Source organism: Dasypus novemcinctus, chromosome 19 (assembly GCF_030445035.2).
Source record: "Dasypus novemcinctus isolate mDasNov1 chromosome 19, mDasNov1.1.hap2, whole genome shotgun sequence".
Classification (NCBI taxonomy): Eukaryota; Metazoa; Chordata; class Mammalia; order Cingulata; family Dasypodidae; genus Dasypus; species Dasypus novemcinctus.
The window spans coordinates 75,137,689-75,159,177 of record NC_080691.1 but is presented as its reverse complement, the minus strand read 5'-3'; the positions used below and the strand labels follow the sequence as shown (position 1 = coordinate 75,159,177).

The 21,489-nt window shown below is 37.7% G+C and overlaps 1 protein-coding gene across 4 annotated transcripts in view; it reads right to left on the bottom strand.

Annotated features, from left to right (window-relative positions):
• Window positions 1-490: 490 nt before the first annotated feature.
• Window positions 491-21,489, bottom strand: part of LOC101411669 (zinc finger protein 596-like) — a 159,957-nt gene continuing 138,958 nt past the window's right edge. The window contains exons 4-8 of one of the 4 annotated variants that reach the window (XM_071209972.1): window positions 7,190-7,275; window positions 5,423-5,549; window positions 4,157-4,333; window positions 3,651-3,742; window positions 491-3,192 (exon numbers count right to left, since the gene is read on the bottom strand). In XM_071209972.1, coding sequence (XP_071066073.1) covers window positions 1,651-3,192; window positions 3,651-3,713 — 1,605 coding nt within the window. In that variant the 5' untranslated portion in view covers window positions 3,714-3,742; window positions 4,157-4,333; window positions 5,423-5,549; window positions 7,190-7,275 and the 3' untranslated portion in view covers window positions 491-1,650. The remainder of the gene's footprint in view (window positions 3,193-3,650; window positions 3,743-4,156; window positions 4,334-5,422; window positions 5,550-7,189; window positions 7,276-21,489) is intronic. The other 3 variants (XM_058281948.1, XM_071209973.1, XM_071209971.1) reach the window with 3 other exon arrangements.

Here is a 21,489-nt window from a genome sequence, read left to right as displayed (position 1 = left end):
CCCCTGACGACAACAGAAGCGGACAGAGAAACAGGACGCAGCAAACAGACACCAAGAACAGACAACCAGGGGAGGGGGGGAAATTAAATAAATAAATAAATCTTTAAAAAAAAAAAAAAATAAAATAAAGCACTGTAGGTCTTTTCATCCAAGCACCTCACAATTCCTCCAAAAAATACCCCTTACCCATTTATAAAACTATTCCAGCATTCTATTAATTGCAAAAGAACTTCCCTAGTAGTCCTCAGTACTAAATTGTGTATTAGTCAGCCAAAGGGGTGCTGATGCAATACCAGAAATTGGTTGGTTTTTATAAAGGGTATTTATTTGGGGTAGAAACTTATAAATGCCAGGCCATAAAGCATAAATTACTTCCCTCACCAAAGACTATTTTTGTGTTGGAGCAAGATGGCTGCCAATGGCTACAAGAGTTCAGGCTTCTTGAGTTCTTCCTTTCCAGGGTCTTACTTCTTTCTTGGTTCATATTTCCTTTCTTCCTGGGGCTTCCTTCTCTTTCCTCTGTGTGCTTACTTCCCTGGGCTCCAGGTTAAGACTTCAGCATCAAACTCCAACATCAAAACTCCAACATCAAAACACTCAACTCTGTCCTTTGCCATACCTTTTATCTGAGCCCCACCCACCAAGGGGTGGAGTCTCAACACCCTAATGACTTGGCAGAATCAAAGCCTTAGTCATAACTTAATCATGCCCAGGTACAGAGTAGACTACAATAATCCAATCACTATTCTTGGAATGCATAACAATATCAAACTGCTACAGTATGCATAGGAATTCTTTCCTGTATGAATGTCCTTAGATATCTGAATTACTATAGTTGGCTACAGGAACTTTCAAACTAACTATATAGTGTTTCTTCACTATGTGAGTTCTCTTGTATGTTTAAAAGTTAAACCTATGGCTGAAGTACTTTTCATATCCAAGAGCTTTACCTTGTGAGTTATTTCAATTCATTGAAGGTCAGAATATTGACTGAAGGCTTTCTCAAATTGTTGACACTCATACAAATATTGAGTTTGAATAATCTCATGTTGTCTAAGTTTAGAAAAAATAGTATTTTTCCATGTAGAAAATATTATGGTTTATGTCCAGCATGAATTCTCTCGTGTTGCTGGATGGCTGAACTACTAGTGATGCAGTTTCTCTCCAGTGTGAGTTCTCTCATGTTGTTAAGTGGAAGAGCAAAGAACACAGGCTTTCACAAGATGATGGCATGCATGGTATTACATATCAGTGTGATTCCTCTTATGTCATTTTAGGGATAAGTCAATGAAGGTTTTCTGAGTTATATAATATTCCTGGGGTTTCTCAACAATGTGAGCTCTCTCAGTCATTTAAGGGAAGAACAATAAAAGAAGGGTTTTCCACACAGATGACATACATAGGGTTTTGGTCCAATGTGAGAACTCTCATATCATCTAAAATTAGAATACCGATGGAAGGTTTTCTCACTTAGATGACATTAATGTGGTTTCTCTGCAGTGTGCGTTCTCTCAGTTTTTTTGAGGGCAGAGATTGACTGAAGGCTGTCCCTCAAAGATACCATCATTCATATGGCTTCTCTCCAGTGTGAGTTCTCTCATGTTGTTTAAGATAAGAATATCAACTGAATGCTTTCCCACAAAGGTGACATTAATGGGGTTTCTCTCCAGTGTGAGTTTTCCCATGAAATTTAAGTCTAGAATATTGACTGAAAGTTTTCCCACATAAATGGCATTCATAGGGTTGCACTCCAGTATGAGTTATCTCGTGTATTTTAAGAGCATAGGAGTGAACGAAGGCTTTCCCACAAAGATGGCATTCATATGGCTTCTCTCCAGTGTGTGTTCTCTCATGTGTTTTAAGGGAAGAGGATTGAATGAAGGCTTTCCCACAAAGATGGCATTCATATGGTTTCTCTCCAGTGTGAGTTCTCTCATGTATTTTAAGGGCAGAGGAATGAATGAAGGCTTTCCCACAACGAAGGCATTCATAGGGTTTCTCTCCAGTGTGAATTCTCTCATGTATTTTAAGGGAACAGGATTGAATGAAGGATTTCCCACAATCATGGCATTCATAGGGTTTCTCTCCAGTGTGAGTTCTCTTATGTATTTTAAGGACAGAGGATTGAATGAAGGCTTTCCCGCAAAGATGGCAATCATGGGGTTTCTCTCCGGTGTGAGTTCTCCCATGAACTTTAAGTCCAGAATATCGACTGAAAGCTTTACCACATAAATGACATTCATAGGGTTTCTCTCCAGTGTGAGTAAGCTCATGTTGTTTAAGATAAGAATTTTGACTGAATGCTTTCCCACATAGGTGACATTCATGGGGTTTCTCTCCAGTGTGAGTAAGCTCATGTTGTTTAAGAGAAGAATTTTGACTGAATGCTTTCCCACATAGGTGACATTCATGGGGTTTCTCTCCAGTGTGAGTTCTTGCATGAACTTTAAGTCCAGATGGTCGACTGAAAGCTTTCCCACATAAATGACATTCATAGGGTTTCTTTCCAGTGTGAGTAAGCTCATGTTGTTTAAGAGAAGAATTTTGACTGAATGCTTTCCCACATAGGTGACATTCATGGGGTTTCTCTCCAGTGTGAGTTCTTGCATGAACTTTAAGTCCACATGGTCGACTGAAAGCTTTCCCACATAAATGACATTCATAGGGTTTCTCTCCAGTGTGAGTAAGCTCATGTTGTTTAAGAGAAGAATTTTGACGGAATGCTTTCCCACATAGGTGACATTCATGGGGTTTCTCTCCAGTGTGAGTTCTTGCATGAACTTTAAGTCTAGATGGTCGACTGAAAGCTTTCCCACATAAATGACATTCATAGGGTTTCTTTCCAGTGTGAGTAATCTCATGTTGTTTAAGAGAAGAATTTTGACGGAATGCTTTCCCACATAGGTGACATTCATGGGGTTTCTCTCCAGTGTTATTTCCCTTGTATTGTTTGGGGTCAGAGGGTTGCATACAGGTTTTAGCACTTTGTTGACATTCATATGATTTACTTTTAGAGTGAATATTCTTATGTTGATTAAAAGAAAAATAGCCACTGAAGACTGTTGGAAGAGGCTTTCTGAAACAGCGTTTCTTTGTCATGGGAATTAATGCATATTGGGTCACTACGGATGTGTGAAAGGAGTCTTCTTGCAAAGAATTACTTCTGAAGGAATTCTTTTGTGTATGAGATCTCTGGAGTGGGGAAATAGATTAGAGACTGTAAAACATTTGTTCATATACATGGATTACTTCATTTCTGTTCATATGAAATCTAGGTCAACCCACTAGTGATAGTCTCCAATTAAACTATTTTGCATGTTTGTTTCATAGAAACATTATTCTACTCCACACAAACAGATTTACTCTATTATATCAATCTAACTGCAGAACTATCTCATCAATTTTGAGTTTCATGATGTCTCCAAGATTATATATGTGAAAACTAATTATGCAAAAATTAATTTTTTATATAAACTCAGGTTAGTTTTGTGTTTAGGTTAATTTTTCACTAAATTGAAATACCACAGATTTTTGCTGGATTGGCAGTTAATCCCGAAATTAATTACAATTTCATGATTTTACTGAATTTCTAATTTAGTACATCCCTGATTATCTATTTGGAATAATAGGGTTCACACAATGAAGCTTACCAATAACATGCTTTTTGAAGTGTCTTTCATACAGATAGGAAGGTTGGATATCTTTTCTATCATTTCCCATGTTTTAAAGGCACCTTTCCTCCCTATAGTAATAAAAAGAGAATAAATTTTTAGAGTTGCATTAGGGGAAGGAAAATTTTGTAACATTCCAAATACGCCTCACAGTATGTTTCCAACGTTCACAACTATCTGGGAAAGAGTATCAAATTAATGAATACTCTAGGCATAAGGAAAGTTTTAGGGCATTGCAATCAGAAAAGATTTTCAGGCATGGAATATGAGAAAAGAAGCTGAGATTAAGGGAAGTAAAAATAGAAGGGAATTTTTCCAAAAATAGGAAAAAGTCAAGGTCTTGTTAAAGTTTAATTGCATTAGCAAATGAATATCCCTATCCCAAGAAAATAACACTTGAATAGCCTTGAGAAGTGTATGGAATAAACACAAGTGAATAAAATTTCCAAAATATCCTTAGCCACATTTCAGAAATCATAACTCACTCAAGAAATCTTGAAGTCAATATATTCAAGCCCATTCTCAGTATAGCATGGGACTCCTCTTCTGATGCACAGGTTCTTAGAGTTCACCTGGACTCTGGTTTTGAGGAAATCCTATTCCTTCTGTGCACACTTCTTGTTCCAACTGAGAAAGTGCATAAGATTTGCAGACTTGAGATCCTGTTTGTGTGAAATAAATGTTACCTAGACTTTGAAATGTGATAGTAACACAGCATGATCATGATGTACAAGGCTGGTTACCAAAGAATGAGGTAAGCATTGAAGGTCAGGAATGCAGAAATAACTTGAAATCAGATCATTGATAATATTTTAACAGAAAGATGGAACTCTTGACCTTTTGCCCAGTTCAGTGAGAACCGTTGATTGTTGCTACATATGCAGCAAAGAGAGACTCACAATTCTTTGTATTCTAATACAAAGTGATTATGTTTCCATAGTGATTATGTTCAGAAATGATCCAATAAGTATACACCAGAATGATTTACATTCTATGTGGAAAATGATATATGCAATGTTCTTCCTACGGTGTTCTGAAGCCTCAGCATAGCCCTTGGAGCAGAATAATTATTTCACCACATTCAATTATTTATCTACTAAAAATATATTCATTAAGTTCTCAGCATAGCCCTGAGTGTTGGAAATGGAGATTCAAGAAATGCAATAAGTTGTAGTCAAGATTAAATTCTCTTGGGTTAAAGTAAATATAAATGAAAAATGAAATATTATAAGATAGTTAAAATCATGTAAAACATAAATATGGGTGATATTGCATACATAAGACTTTTAATGAATATAAATTAAAAAATGTACTACAGAGAAGGAAACAAAATAGCATCTACATACAGTAGGGAACTTAGAGAGATCAAGAAGTGATGAGTTTTGCTTGTTTGTTATTATTATTTTGGAATAATGACACTGCTCTAAGCATGAAGTGGTGAATGTACAAATATGTGATTATGTGGGATAACTGCACACTTTGAATGGATTTATGCTTTATTAATATCTATCAATATAATTGATTTTTTGAATAAAATAAGGAAAGAAATTTCATTTAAGCAGTTGTATGTTTTATAAAAAATATAACGTATTAAAATTATAAAATATAAATATATAAGAGAAAATACAGCCTATACAACAAAATGAAGAAGATGATCTAGGTATTTGAATAAATGGAAAATGATGTATGAAAAATATATAGATAGATGGAAGAGACAGATATAGATGGTAGAAAAATTTTGAGAATCTCACCGACTGAGAATAGGTGATTGATATTTTCCCGCATCACTTCTCTGAACAGCTTTCTCTGTGATGTGTCTAACAGATCCCACTCTTCCTGGGTGAAGTGTACAGCCACATCTTGGAAGGTCACTAATTCCTAAAACATGAGAGAATTTTGGGTTCACACAGGGCTATTCTTATCAATGTCCTGAATGTGATGTCCAAAAAAACAGCACTGAAGAAGCAGAGACTGTGTATTTAAAACTCAAAATATATTTAAGTTTCAAAAAAAATAATTATCAATCCTGAACTGAATTCTGCCTTTCAGTCCAACTTATAGCATCAAATATATTCTGACAAAATAACACCCCTTTGCAAAAGAAAATCACATGACATGGGGTTTGATATACATCTGGAAATTTCCCAGTAATTATGTTTTCTTGCTCTTGATTATAATGCTTTCATGCAAGCATTCATAAATAAATCAATTTTCCCACCAGTTTAGAGTAAATTTACAGATTTATTTAAAAAAAAAAAAAGGGTATGGTTAGAATATTCTTCTCTATAGATGAGCTAATTTTTTCGCATTTATAAAATCATTTAAGAATATGGAATTCATATTCCGTACAATCATTTACTGTCTGAATTACTTTCCATGTAAACTTAATTCACAGATCTATTTTTCATAACTATGGCAAGGAACTTTGAAGAAATAACCAGAATTCTGCGAAACTGAAGGTTTTATATAGAAGTCAGGATCAGTAAGATCTCCTTCCCTCAACTCTACAGGTCTCATGTATTCATTATAATGTGTAAGTACGTCTGGTCCAAGGTCACAAGCCAGGGACTCCTGAGTTAGTAGTACTGGTATGTGGCCTTAGAATGACAATTCCTGTTGTAGGATACATCTCAATCTCAAATTTTTCTGGGGCCTACAATTATCAGTTTTCTTTGTTTCTCTTGAATCTTCATCTAACCTGTCTGTTAAATATTAAAATAATCCTGTTCATTACTTCCTGTTCCTACAAATCTTCAAATATTCTCCAAGAGACATTATAGCTATTATACAGCTCCTGAATTCACAAGCACAATGAAGAAAAAAATACTTCCTATACATTGCATCCATTCATAAAATTTGAATAAATATCACTTAGAAAGTTTAAGTTGGGAAATTTGAACAACTGTGTTAGGGGGAATTTTAGTTTTCTCTTTAAAAAGAATTTCAAATTGTGCAAGTATATTCCATCAAAACTTTAAGAAAATTAAAATTGGATAAAATAAATAAATGACTCATAATTCTTTTAATTTACTAACCTTCTCATGTGCTTCTGGCAAATATGCTCATCCATACACCCTAGTACCTGTAACATTGGTATGACTCAATGTACCAGCTGAAAAACTAGCCTCCCATCTGATTATAAACTTCTGTTCTTTCTCATCTCTATCACTTCTATTCACCACATGCCTAGGCCAGTCTCATGCACTAACATGATTCATTAAATCATCATTTGTCCAACGAGGCCGTGGTTTGGGTGTGAAAAAGAAAACATCTGTCACCTTTTCAGAGAATACACAGCCTTTATGGAAGCTGGAACCAACTCTTGTAATGGCTGGAAAGAGATTTTTTATTGATCAGTCCCTAACTTGCCATGATTTTTCAAGAGTCCTGTATAAACTTAATTTAAGCTCAGACACTTGGATAGCTCATGAAATCATGAGGAATATCAAAACCAATAGGAGTACTTCCCAACTCCTGGCAAGAGAAGTGCAATTTCAGTTGAAGAATTTCATACTCACCTGGGATTGCATTTTAAGTACCTCAGCTGGCACCTATCTTCCTCTGGATTTTCACTCACCAACAGAGAAAGAGAAGGTGAGCAAACCTGAGAATGGAGTAAAAAGCCCTAAGATTCAAATCTTGACTAAAATTTTCTGGTTCACCTGTCATGAATGCCAAACCCTTAACCTGGTGGTAACCATAGCCCAATCTTGTCTTCTCTGGTTAATAAAGATGATTATCTTTATTGTACACATAAGAATATGAAAATCCATGAATTGTATTTATAAAGTATTCCATGATGTTCAGAGACTTTTAATTCATCCCTGATTCCAAAACATAGGAATGCCTAACCAAAATCACATCTGGAATTAGGTCTTCACCACCAGAGAAAGCAGCCTGGAATTTCTCACTTATGATTATTCTTGGTTTTTGCACTAGCTTTGGTTCTCTCACAAGTATTACTGTGTTCTGAATTCTCACACCTTATTAATGAGAATTAGAAATCCCAAGCCTATTGTTTCTTGACATTAACTAGAGTAGAAACTAGAGAAACTCCGCAGCCCATTCCCAGATTTCTCAACTCAATGAATAACTTTCTGTTTTTCAAAACAGCCCATATAAAAGCTGTAAGAAAATTCCACAAAATGGAGACAGGTTTGAGATTGGTTAGATTCTTGTCTGCAACCAGTCAATGACTCTACTTTTCCTTCTTTCATAGTTTGGTTTGTCTCTCTATTCTGCCATACCCTACAATGAGCCTGTGTAGCATTCTGCTTATCTTCAATTTGGTGACCCAGATGAGATGGGTGTTCTTTTGAGGATTTATGGTCTCTGACTCTGTGGCCATTTGAGTACATTATTCCAAGTGTTGGAACAGGAGTCTCTAGCCCTAGGCATCTAGGATTCCAAAAGTGGCAGACTATTGATGAAAGCAGGTCCTCCTCTGTGTGCATTATGTGTCAAAGTTGTACTGACCTTTTTCTCAGCAGCACAGAAGCCTCTGCTGAAGTTGTAACTTATAGTTTGTCATGCTTGGTATTTGGGCTTGGAATAGGAAAAGCATAAGGAGGTGTTGCTGAGATTGGTTGTCTAGGCTTTGCTTTCTTGATAGTTGTTTAGCCAAACAACTGTAATGAGAAATAACTAGAATTCTAAGTTGAGAGAAAAGAGCAACCCACTAGGTTGCATTATTAAGCATTGGATTGGTGACAATTTGGGTATGAAACTATGACAAAAAAGAGAATTATCCATGCTTGTAAGGAATTTAGCCTCAATATGCATTAGAGGGTGAACAGAAATGATGAGCACAAGGGTCCATAAAGTATAACACTGTTTGCAATTGGATCTATTCTGTAGAAGGTTAAACAAATGGGATGAAATATCTTATATTCAATGTTTTTTGGAGTTAGCACACAATGACAACCTTCACAGAGAATGTTTTGGACACAGTGTACTGTCAATTAGTCATGTCTTGGGTCCCCAACATAAAAACGCCAAAAATGGCGAGGGCTCATCACTCCAATCAGCTAAGGAGTTAATCAATCCTCTGAACTAGAGCATCAGTTAAATAGCTGAACAAATGGGTGAAAAAAAAAATAAAAACCCTCATTGAATCTAACCTCACTGATGATGTTTCAGATACTATCATTATTTCAAATACCTTAAGATTTGAGGCTGCCAGGCTCCTATATCTCCTCTACCCCCAAATCAGGGGGATGGAAATTAATCTGAATTACCATTAGACCCCCCAGAAATGGCCTGCCCACCCCACACCTAGAGTGGTGCAACCTTTAGGCACAGTGTCTCTATCTTGGGAAAGCAAATTCAGGAATAGTTCCCTCTTTGACAATACCTTTAGGCATAGATGAATACGAACAACCAATGGATTATCTACATATGCACACTCAGTTTTCAACATGGGAGTTGTATAATTGGAAATGTTAGCAATATAAATCCAAGCAACAGAGAAGATCCCAGAAAGATGGAAAAATCTCTTCAAATCTATATTTGGATCCCAAATCCAAATTGGACAGTTATCCAGTCTTTACTGAATGTAATTTTTTTTTAAAGATTTATTTATTTATTTAATTCCCCCCCTCCCTCGGTTGTCTGCTCTCTTTGTCTGTTTGCTGCGTCTTGTTTCTTTGTCCACCTCTGTTGTCGTCATTGGCACGGGAAGTGTGGGCGGTGCCATTCCTGGGCAGGCTGCACCTTCTTTCGCACTGGGCGGCTCTCCTTACAGGTGCACTCCTTGCACATGGGGCTGCCCTACGCAGGGAACACCCCTGTGTGGCAGGGCACTCCTTGCGCACATCAGCACTGTGCACGGGCCAGCTCCACACGGGTCAAGGAGGCCCAGGGTTTGAACCGCGGAACTCCCATGTGGTAGACGGACGCCCTAACCACTGGGCCAAGTCTGTTTCCCATGAATGTAATTTTAAAAATTGAATTTATTGAAGTATATCACTCATAGAAAAAATACATGAATTATAATTGTATAATAATAGTTGTGAACTTACAAAACAAACATATAACATCATTCAGAACTCTCATAACTCACCCTAACACCAATAACTTGCATCGTTGTTAAACCTTTTTAACTAATGATTAAAGAGCACTGTCAAAATATTACTACTAATCAAAGTATTTTCCCCCAACCAATCCTATTATCTTTATACCATTTATATATGAACATGCATGAACAATTAAGTGTATAATAAAAGTTGTGAACAAAACAAACATGCATAACATCATACAGGGGTCCCATACATCAACCCTCCACCAATACCTTGCAAGTCATGAGATGTTTGTTACAAATTATGAAAGAATATTGTCAAAATCTTACTACTTATCATAGTCCTTATCTTAAAATTTAGCGTGTTTTCCCCCAACTCACCCCATTGTTATTTTTTATTTTTATTTTCTTATGAAAGAAGTAAACTTATAAAACAAACATGGACAGGTAGAGAATTTCCAAACAACACACCTCCATCCACAAACTACATTGTAGTGGAATATTTGTTACAGATAAAATTATCTGATTGTTACCATGTCCAAGTGTACATTTGGCTCACATTTTCTATACTGCCTCACTATCAACACAGTAAATCTTTGACATAGATGCAAGATTATATTATTACTGCTAACTACAGTCAATAAGTCACTCCAGCTGTATTTTTCCCATGCTTCTCCACATTCCCAACACCCTGCATTAATGATATACATTTGCTCTTACTCACAAAGGACACTCTTGCTTCTGTATCATAAAGAACATAAACCTCTTGGTTTACTGTGCTATTCAGTTCTTAGATTATTCCCTAGCCTTCTGCCAATTGGCATTTACATCCCTAGACTACCATTTTTAGCCACATCCCCATGTATAAACTTAGCTGTTAATCTCTATGTGTTACCATACACTTATATATTTCCACACTTTTACAGTAAAGCTAATGAAAACTTCTACATACATTAAACATCAGTAATTCATCTAAGTTCTCCTTTTATCTCCTTTAAGAATCCACCTACCACCAGGGCTTGAAGATATTTTCCTACAACTTCCTCTAGAAGTTTTATGGTTCTTGCTTTTATTTTTAGGTGTTTAATCAACTTTGAATTAATTTTGGGGTAAGGTGTGAAATAGGTGTCTCTTTTCCTTCTTTTGGCTATGGATATACAATTCTTTCAGCACCATTTGTTGAATAGACTGTTCTGCCCAAGCTGTGTAGGTTTGACAGGCTAGTCAAAAATCACTTCACCATACTTGTGAGGGTCTGTTTCTGAACCATAAATTTGGTTCCATTGGTCTATGTGACTGTCCTTATGCCAGTACCATACTGTTTTTACCAGAATAGCTAGGTAATATGATTTACAGTCTGGAGATGAGGGTTTGCTTTTCCTTTTTATGATACTTGTGGCTATTCAGGAACCCTTACTCTTCAAAATAAATTTGATGATTGTGTTTTCAATTTTTTTTTAAAATGCTGGTGGAATTTTTATCAAGATTGCATAGAATCTGTATATCAATTTGAGTAGAATTGATATCACAATGATATTTAGTCTTTCAATCCATGAGCATGGAACATTCTTCCAATTATTTAGGCATTTTAAAATTTCTTTTAACATTGAGTTGCAGTTTTCTGAATACAAGTGCTTTACATCATTGGTTAAGCTTATTCCTGACTACTTGAGCTTTATCTGTCATATTTTCTTTCACCACTCTTTTGACAAATTTACTTTTATTGATATAATCTTCATTTCTAGACTCTCTTCCAGGCCTCTCTCTCCTGTCTTTTCTTTTCAGGCTCTAGCACACCCTTTAGTATTTTCTGAAAATCTGGCCTTTGCTTAGAAATTCTCTCAAATTTTGTTTATCTGTGAATATTCTAATTCCGCCCTCATTTTTGAAAGACAGTCTTGCTGGACATAAGAATTCTTGGCTGGGAGATTTTCCCTTGTAGTATCTTAAATATATCAGACTACTGTCTTCTTCCCTCCATAGTTTCCGGCAAGAAATCAGCACACATTCTTATTAGGAATCCCTTAAATATTATGTATTGCTTTGCTCTTGCTGTTCCTAGAATTCCCTCTTTGTCTGGCATTTGACATTCTGAGTATGAGTATGTGTCTCAGAGTTGGTCCATTTGGATTTTTTTGGATGGGAGTACATTGTGCTTCTTGGACATGGATATCTATATCCTTCAATAGGGTAGGGAAATTTTTACCATTATTTCCTCAAATATACCTTCTGCCCTGTTTTCACTTCTCTTCTTCTGGGACACCCATGACATGTATGTTTGCAGGCCTTTTACTGTCCTTTAGTTCCCTGAGGCCTTGTCAACTTTTTCCATTCTTTTCTTCATCTGTACTTTTGTATGTTCAATTTCAGAGGCCATTTATTCAAGTTCACCAATCCTTTCTTCTGTCTCCTCAAATCTGCTATTATATGATTTCAATGATTTTTTAAAATTTCATTTATTGCACCTTTCATTCCCATAATCTATTTTTCTATGTACGCTTTCAAATTCTTCTTTGTCCTCATCCACTGTCTTCTTAAAATTCTTAATCTCTTTAGCCTCCTCATTGAATTTATTAAGGAGATTTGTTTGAACATCTATGATTTGTAGTCTCAATGCCTTTATGTCATCTGGAGGCTTATCTTGTTTCTTTAACTGGGCCATAGGTTCCTGTTTCTTGTTGTGGATTGTAATTTTTTGTTGGTGTCTTGGCATCTGGCTTACTAGAGTACTTATTCTGGGTGCAGCTTTTCTCTAGTTTAGGGCTTCCTGCCCTTTCTCACTTTCTGGTTGTTCAGTACGAGTCCAGTTTGTAATTGAGCTATTAAATGAATTCAATAGAGTGGCAGGATAAAGATCAATTTGGAAAAATCAATAATGTTTCTGTACACTAGTACTGAATTTTAGGAAGAAAACATGGAAAATTTCTATTTACAATAACAACAAAAAGATTCAAACACATATGAATCAATTTAACCAAAGAAGTACAGAAAAGTATTTTTAAAATGCTAAGAGAAATCAATGAAGACCTAAACAAATGGAAAGACATTTTGTGTTCCAGGGTTGGAAGACAAAATATCATGAATATATCAATCCTACCTGAATTAGTCAGCCAAAGGAGTGTTGATGCAAAATACCACAAATTGTTTGGATTTTATAAAGAGTACTTATTTGGGGTAGGAACTTACCGATACCAGACCATAAAGTATAAGTTACTTCCCTCACTAGTTTATTTTCACATGTTGGAACAAGATGGCTGAGGTCAGTGAGCATTCTTCCCTTCTGGGCTCTTTCTTCTGTCTGCGTTCAGGGTTCCTATCTTCCCAGGCCTTGCTGTTTTTTCCTGTGTGCTTCCTTCTGGGTCTCCAACTTAAGGCTACAGTACCAAACTCCAACATCAAAACTCCAACATCAAAAACCTCAATTCTGTCCTTTGCCATGTCTTTTATCTGGGAGTTCCCCCCACCAAGGAGTGGGGACTCAATGCCCTACTTACACAAGAGGTTTACCTGATTGCTTAATCAAGTAAATCTCTGAGTCCAATATAATCTAATATATCCAGAGGAAGAGATCACTTTACAAACATTATCCAATATTTCTTTTTGGAATTCATGAATATCAAACTATTACACTCCACCCTCTGAATTTGAAAAAGACATTGCAATATTTAAAACAAAACCTTAAATCAGTTACAATGCAAGTACCAAATCATATCAACATCAATTTAAAGAAATATAGATTTGGGGTGCAAAATCCTGTCTGCTACAGACCTCTGAAACTTACAAAACAATTCATCTACTTCCAATACTCAAAAGGACAAAGGATAAACATTTTCATTCCTAAGGAGAAATTGAAAGACAAACATGGGTCACAGTTACTCTACAGATCCATAGTCCTGCAGGGAATGCTATGTTTCATTTCACATTCTGGGAGTCATTTTTAAGATGGTTTCTTCTCCTTGGGGCCATACGAGAACCCACCCTTTCCACCATTTTGCTCAGTGGTCATTTTCTTGGTTCCACCCTCATCAAGCACCTAGGTGTCAAGCACGCTAGAGACCTCTCCCTCCAAGAGTGTTGGGATGATTACCACAATTTACCTAATTTTTGGGTTAGTGTCTTAACCGCCCTAGCATAGTGATGTGAAAACAACATTCCCCCTAAGCCTTTGCATACAGGCTCAACCCTCTAAGAGCAATAAGTTGACCACCTGGTCTTCCCTAACCTTTGGGGAACAGGTCCACCGATCTCAGAACTATGGGTTGCTGACCTTAACTGCCCTAATAATTGGGTAATGTGCTCCAACTTCTCTATACCCTGGGGCAGCAAAACTCTTCCAGAACTTCAGACAGGAACATTCACCCACTTCAACTGCTCGGGCAAACTCGCTCTCTCTGTACACGTTTGAGTTCCTCTCTTGGCCCAAGGTGAAGTCTTAATTCCAGATCTCAGCTTCCATGGTTTTCCTTTTGAAGCTATTTCTCTTTCAGTCTCTCCTTTCCACAGCTTTTTTATTACAGGCTGACAGTGCTTTTGTTCATAGAGCTCTGTCAAAAATCTTGTTGGTTTAGCATGCAGGAAGAAGAGGACCAAGCCATCAGACAGTAAGACTTTCCACAAGTATTTCCTAGATCTAGCTGCATGTTCAATCTTGGTTTACCAGTTCCAAGTTTAATTAAGTCCTTGAATGGGGCACTTTCATACGGGAGCATGATTTCCAGGCGCTTGGAATTTCCAGAATCAGTTTCTGTTTACTTTTTGCTTGGTTGTTCAGTCTTCAGCATATCTCTCTCATCTAGCATTTTGCTATAAGTTGCAAGCAGAAGCCAAGCTGTATTCTCCAGGTTTACTTTGGGAAGTTTTCAGCTAAATTCCCAGGCTCACCATTTTCAAATTCTGCCTTCCATAAAACACCAGGAGTTAATCTTGCTAAGTTCTCTGTAACTTTAAAACAGAGATCACCTTTCCTCCATTTTCCAATAACATTTTCATCATTAACTTCTAAGGCGTCATAAAGTTACTTTAGCCTCCATCTCACAATTATTTCTTTCTAAGGCCTTATCAAAGATACCTTTAGACTCCATAGTACTGCCAAGAGTTTCTGCAAAGCAATTTAGGCTTTTTCCATTAAGCATCTCACAATTTCTAGAAAAAATACCCCTCACCCTTCAGTAATTGCAAAAGCACTTCCCTACTCCTTGATACCAAATTCTGTATTAGTCAGCCAAGGTGTGCTGATGCAATTGGTTGTGTTTTATAGAGGGTATTTATTTGGGGTAGGAGCTTACAGACACCAGGCCATAAAGAAAATTATTTACTTCCCTTACCAGTCTATTTTCATGTGTTGGAACAAGATGGCTGCTGATGTCTGTGAGGGTTCAGGTTTCCTGGGTTCCTCCCTTTCAGTGTCTTCTCTATGGGTTCAGTGTTCCTCTCTTCCCAGGGCTTGTTTCTGTTTCCTCTGTGTACTTACTTCCTGGGGTTCCAGCTTCAAACTCCTACATCAAAAACCCTCAACTCTGTCCTTTGCCATGTCTTACACAATGTCCTACTGGCACAAGAGGTTTACCTCCTTAATCAAGTAAACCTCTGAACCCAATATAATCTAATGTACTCAGAGGAAAACACCTGTTTACAAACATAATTCATTATTTCTTTTTGGAATTCATTAATAATATCAAATTGCTACACTACCCAAACTGATTACAGTTTCCCTGCAATACCAATCAAATTTCCAATAGTCTACTATAAAGAAATATAAAAGGAAATTGCCAATTTTATTTGGTATGGAAAATGCACCCAAAAAGGCAAATGCATACTAAAGAAGAAGAGCAATATGGGAGGAATTTAATGCCTGACCCTGAAACTTATTAAAATACTACAGTGTTCAAACAGTGTGGTATTGATATAAGGACATATTGATCAGTAGAATAGAATTGAGAGTGTAGAAATAAACCCTACCATATATGCCTATGTAGATTTTGTCAAACCTACCAAATCCATATTAACAGAACAGTTTTTCCAACAAAAGGTTCTGTGTTAATGGGATATCTATAACCAAAAGAATGAATGAGGACTCTTACCTCACTCTCTTATACAAGAATCAACTGAAAATGGAGAAAGGACCTAAATATAAAAGCAAGGACCATAAAACTAGTAAAAGAAAATATAGGGGAACATCTTACAGACCTGTGATATGTGGTGGTTTCTTGGACCATATATCAAAGCATGAGCAAGAAAAGAAAAAAATGGATAAATGAGAGCTCCTCAAAATTAAGCACTTTTGCACATCAAAGGACTTTGTCAAAAGGGTGAAAAAGCAGCTGGCTTAATGGCTGCAAATATTCCAAAATCACATGTCCAATAAGGGTTTAATATCTATGGTGTATATATATATATATATATAATGCTACAACAGTAATAAAAGGTCAAACTACTCAAATAAAAAATGGGCAAAAGTTCTATTAAAAAGTCAGTATACCTGTAAGCCTATCGTTCAGTCTCTAGCTCTCTGAGGCAGCTTTCTTATTTCATATCATTGAGGTCATGTAGTATTTGTCCTTCAATGCCTGGGTTGCTTCACTCAACATAAGGTTCTCAAGATTCATCCATGTTATCACGTGTGTTTGCTAAAAAAGAGTCTGGAGGCTGTCAGAAGGATTGCCCTTAAGCACAACTGAGCAGAGTCTAAGAGACAGATAAAGTAGATACAACCCCAGGTATTCGTTCCTTTGAGGGCTAAAGAGACCCACGGGTTCTATGGTCATGGCAGATGGGGTTCACTGCCATGTCAGATGGCCCTTCTTTGGAGCTGGTGTTTCTGCGTGATGGAGCTGGACTCAGATGGGATCTCTTTTCACAAGACTTTTATGCTACTTTACGGGAATTGTAGTTGGTTTTGGGGTTTAAGATATATTTAGGGGATTTGAATCTCTGGACTGACAATATAATAACCAGGCCCTGAGCCTCAACAGACTTCAGCTCCTACAATCTGATTTATTGGACTCACCTCACTCAGCTAAGATGGAGTTGAAGAAGGACAACCACCACACCATGGAGTCCAGAGGGCCTACAACTGAAAGCAGGAGGATTGCATCCAGTATCCATGTGGAATCTGAGCCTCCTCTTGACATAGAGGTGCAATGGACACAACCAATCCAAGGTCCACAGAGAAAAGGTGGCATTGGAGTGGGAAAAGTGGACACGGTGGCTGATGGGTATGGGGAATGGCAGGAAGAGGTGAGATGTGGAGGTGCCTTTGGAACTTAGAGTTGCCCTGGATGGTGCTTCAGGGACAATCACCGGACATTGTAAATCCTCCCAGGGCCCACTGGATGAAATGTGGGAGAGTATGGGCCATGATGTGGACCATTGACATGAGGTGCAGTGATGCCCAGAGATGTACTTACCAAATGCAATGGATGTGTCATGATGGGAGTGAGTGTTGCTGGGGGGGGGGGGGGAGTGGTGGGGTCGGGGTGGTAGGGTTGAATGGGACCTCATATTTTTTTAATGTAATATTTTTATAAAATCAATAAAAAAAAATTTTAAAAAGTCAGTATAATGTAAATGCTGGAGAAGATGTGGAGAGAGAGGAAAGTTTATTCATTGTTGATGCGAATGTAGTATGGTACAGCCACTGTGCAGGACTGTCTGGTAGTTTCTAAGGAAGTTTATAGACTTGCCATGGGACCCAGCAATATCACTACTAGGTATATACCAAGAACTGAGAACAGTGACAGGAATAGATATCTGCAAATCGATCACAGCAGTATTATTCACAATAGCCAAAAGTTGGAAACAAATCAGGTGATGAATCCATAAACAAATTGTGGTGTGTACACACAATGGAATACTATGCAGTGGTAAGAAGTAAAAATAGAAGTCATGAAATACATAGCAACATGGATGAACCTGTAGAACATTATGTTGAGTGAAGCAAGCCAAACACAAAAGGACAAATATTGTATGATTGCACTATTATGAACCAAATAGAATATGTGAAATATAAATATTTTAAGTGAAATAAGAATATAGATAGAATTGCATATAGAAGGCCATTTTTCTCTGAAGCTGAACTAATATACATTAATACTACAAAATGTTAATATCAGAGAAAAAGGAAACATTGTAGTGAATGGAGGAGACTAGATGGAGAGCTGCATATTATATGATTCCATTTATGTACAGTGGAAGTATAGATCAGATTATTGAGATGAAATTAGATCAGTGGTTGTGTTGGCCCGGGGTAGGAATGTTAGGGTTACGGAGTCTTTCTTTTTAGAGGAATGATATTGTTCAGAAAATTTTAAGGTGATGAATATACAACATTGAGATTATGCTGAAGGTGAATGATTGAAGAATTTGTATAGGTCATATGGTGTATTAATATATCTCAATAAAACTGCTTAAGAAACAAATAAATAATTGTGCGTGAATATCCAGAAATAGCCATCATGTACAGCAGGGAAAAAGACTGAGAGGTAAGAAATTTTGTCTGTTCTTGTTTATTATTATTGAAATAATGAAAATGCTCTAATAATGAAATGATGAATGCACAATTATGTGATATCAAATAACATTGATTGTACAATTTGGATGAATTGTATGCTTTACTTATACATATCAAGATAATTAATTTGTTAAAATTTTTTTAAAACTTAAAAAAATTTAAAATGGGCAAAAAACTTGAACAGACATTGTCCAAAGAAGACATACAGGGAAGTGGATGTGGCTCAAGTGATAAGGCCTCTGCCTACACATGGGAGGGCCCAGGATCAATCCCTGTGGCCTCCTAGTGAAAAAGAAGAAGAGAAAGCATGCATGCACAGTGATTCAGTGCCCACATTATGATAAAAGTGCCTGCATGGTGAGAAAAGTGCCCATGCAGTGAGGCGAGTGCTCACATGGCAAGCCAAGTGCCCACATGGTGAGCTGAGAGCCTCTATAAATGCCCAAGTGGTTAGCCAAGTGCCCACATAAGTGTCTGGGTGGTGAGCCAGTCCCCATACCATGAGCCAGTGCCTGCATGGTGAGCTGAGTGCCAGCATGAGTGACCACATGGTAAGCCAAGTGTCCATGTGGTGAGCCAAGTGCCCACTTGAGTGCACATATGGTGAGCCCCTGCCTTTTCAGCAAGCTAGTGCCCTTGTGGTGAGTGCCCTTAAAGCAAACCAAGTGCTCACACAGTGAGCCAGTGCCCATGCAATTGTCATGCAGCAAGATGATGCAACAAAAGAGAGATGAAGGGGAGAGTCAAGTTGAAACACAGCAGAGACGGGGACCTGAGGTGGTGCAATTGACAGGGAAACTCTCTTTACATCAGAGGCCACCAGGAATGAATCCCAGTGAATCCTGGAGGAGAAAGATGAGAAGAGAAGATAAAAAGAGAAATGGATACAGAAGATTACACAATGAATGGACACAGACAAAAAAAAAAAAAGATAAAACAGGGTGGAGGAGGAGGGAGAGGAGAAAAAGAAATACAAATGGCAAAAATAATGAAAATGCATTCAACATTACTAGCAATTAGGGAAATGGAAATCAAAACTACAATAAGATATTACTTCACACTACTAGAATGGTCACTATTAAAATGACAAAAATACAAGTCTTGAAGATAATGTGGACAGAAAAGAATATTTAGGAGAGGCAGGGCAAGATGGCATCTGAGTGAGTGCACCTCATAATCTCTCCTGCAAAGAAGTGGCTGAGTAGGGTTGTAGTCCTGTTGGACCAGGCTGTTTCAGGTGCTTGAAGGGCAAGAGGTGTCTGGAAGTCAATTTAGTGGGAAGGTGACAGAAGAGATTCTTGCAGGAGGTAGAATTTTGGGTCTCTTGCACAGAGGTCGGCGGTTGTGGGTGGGACCCTTCCCCGTGGGGCTGGCGGCCCTGCTGTGGCTATTCCTGAAGGCTTTGTTGTGCTGCGGTGTTCCCAAACCCTGAGCGGGCTGTTTTGGGGGCTTGCAGGGTGGGAAGTGTTTGGATGTCGACTTGGTGAGACAGTGACCAAGGAGATCCTTGCGAGAGGTGGAATTTGGGGTTTCTGACATGGAGGTCAGAAGTTGTGGGCAGAACCCCTCCCACTAGGGCTGGCGGTCCAGCCCCGGCAATCCCTGAAGGCTTTGTTGTGCTGTGGTGTTCCCAAACCCCGTGTTTACCGGATGCATGGTTCCCAGTTCTGTGTCCCCTAAACCCTGGTGGCCCATGCTCCAGAGACTCACACACCTTGAGTCTGCAATATCACAGACTTTCCATTCCCGAATGTTGTTGTTTTTCTCTCTCTCCTTGAGCTTGGAGGAGTGTACCAGCTGACTTGGGGAGAGTCTGGGAAGAAAGGAGAGGCGAATCTGCTGAGAAAGTCCAATTTAACTAAACATCCTGGGACAGGAAACTTGGTCTGAGAGAAGGTAGAGTCAGAAAATCAATTAGACCTCCCCTAGCACATTTAAGGGGAGGGGGGGAACTGTAGGAGGTGCTATCCAAACTTCCAATAGCATATTTGGGGTTTCTGGTGAGGGGTAGGTGCTCTCACTGGAAATAAAGAGTCATAGTCTTCTGTGTTGAGTTGGTTCAACAAGGACCTATTTGAATCTCCTACCAGACCTCTCAGGCAGCTTTCCTGCTGCCCTGGGAGAGAGAAAGTGAGGAAGGGAGAAAGGGGGAAGGTCAGATCCCTAAGCATATTATTTAACGACAAAGAGGATTCCTAGCTTGAAACGTTGGTTCTTTTTTTTTTTTTTTTTGGTCATGGTTGCTAATATTGCATTGTCTCCTGGTCTTTTCTTCTGTTTTATACCCCAAGGTTCTTTTTAATTTATCTAGTTTTTTTTCTTTTTCTTGCTTGTTCCACCCCCCCTTTTCTTTGTCCCACCCTTTACTCTTCTCTTTTTTTCTTTCTCTCTTTTTCTTCTTTTTTTATTTTATTTTCATTATATAATAGGGGCTGCAGGGAGCGCTTCACATTTACTGTGTTTCCTCATCCTCCATTTCCTCTTTTCTGTGTGTATTGATTTTGTCCACTACACTATCCCCGTTCCCCTACATCTTTCTATCCTACATCATCTACTGTTTCTCTTACATTCCACCTCCCTTTCTTTGGCCTACAAATTGTCTGAATTTTTATTTCTAATACCATTGTTCTGTTTTCTGTCTTTCATACACTCTTGATATTATTGTTTTTCTTTTCTCTTTCCTCTCTCATGAAAACACTGGCCTTTTAATTCATACTATAATCCTCCCCATATTCAGTTGACTGTTTCATTATATGTACTCTACTTACTGCTTTAACTCTACACAACTTACATGAGTCTAATACCCATTCTCCTAGATCTCACATTGTTGCTCTGTTAACACTTATTACCAATACTACTTTAAACATTTTTTTCACTTACCCATTTTGCTTTCCCTGACCCTAATATTTTCCTTCAAAGTGAACTTAGCCAGCAACAAGAAAATAGAGTAAGAAGAACAAAATGACAAAAAGAAGACATATTAAGCACGAACAACAACTAATTAATCCCCAAGACTAGACAAAGAAGCTAAGGAACTAATTAAACCTGTCAAGATAAAATGATGACCAGACAGCAACAAAAAACTACAAACAAAACCAATAATCAGGAAAACATGGCTGAATCCAATGAACAAACTAAAAATGAGGAAAAGGAGCAGAACATTGGAAAAGTAATTAAAGATCTCAAAACATATATTAGAGACCAACTTAATGGAGTAAAGGAAGAGATTAACAATATAAAGAAAACAATTGGAGAGGAAATTGCAGACATACGCAAAAAGATAACAGATATGA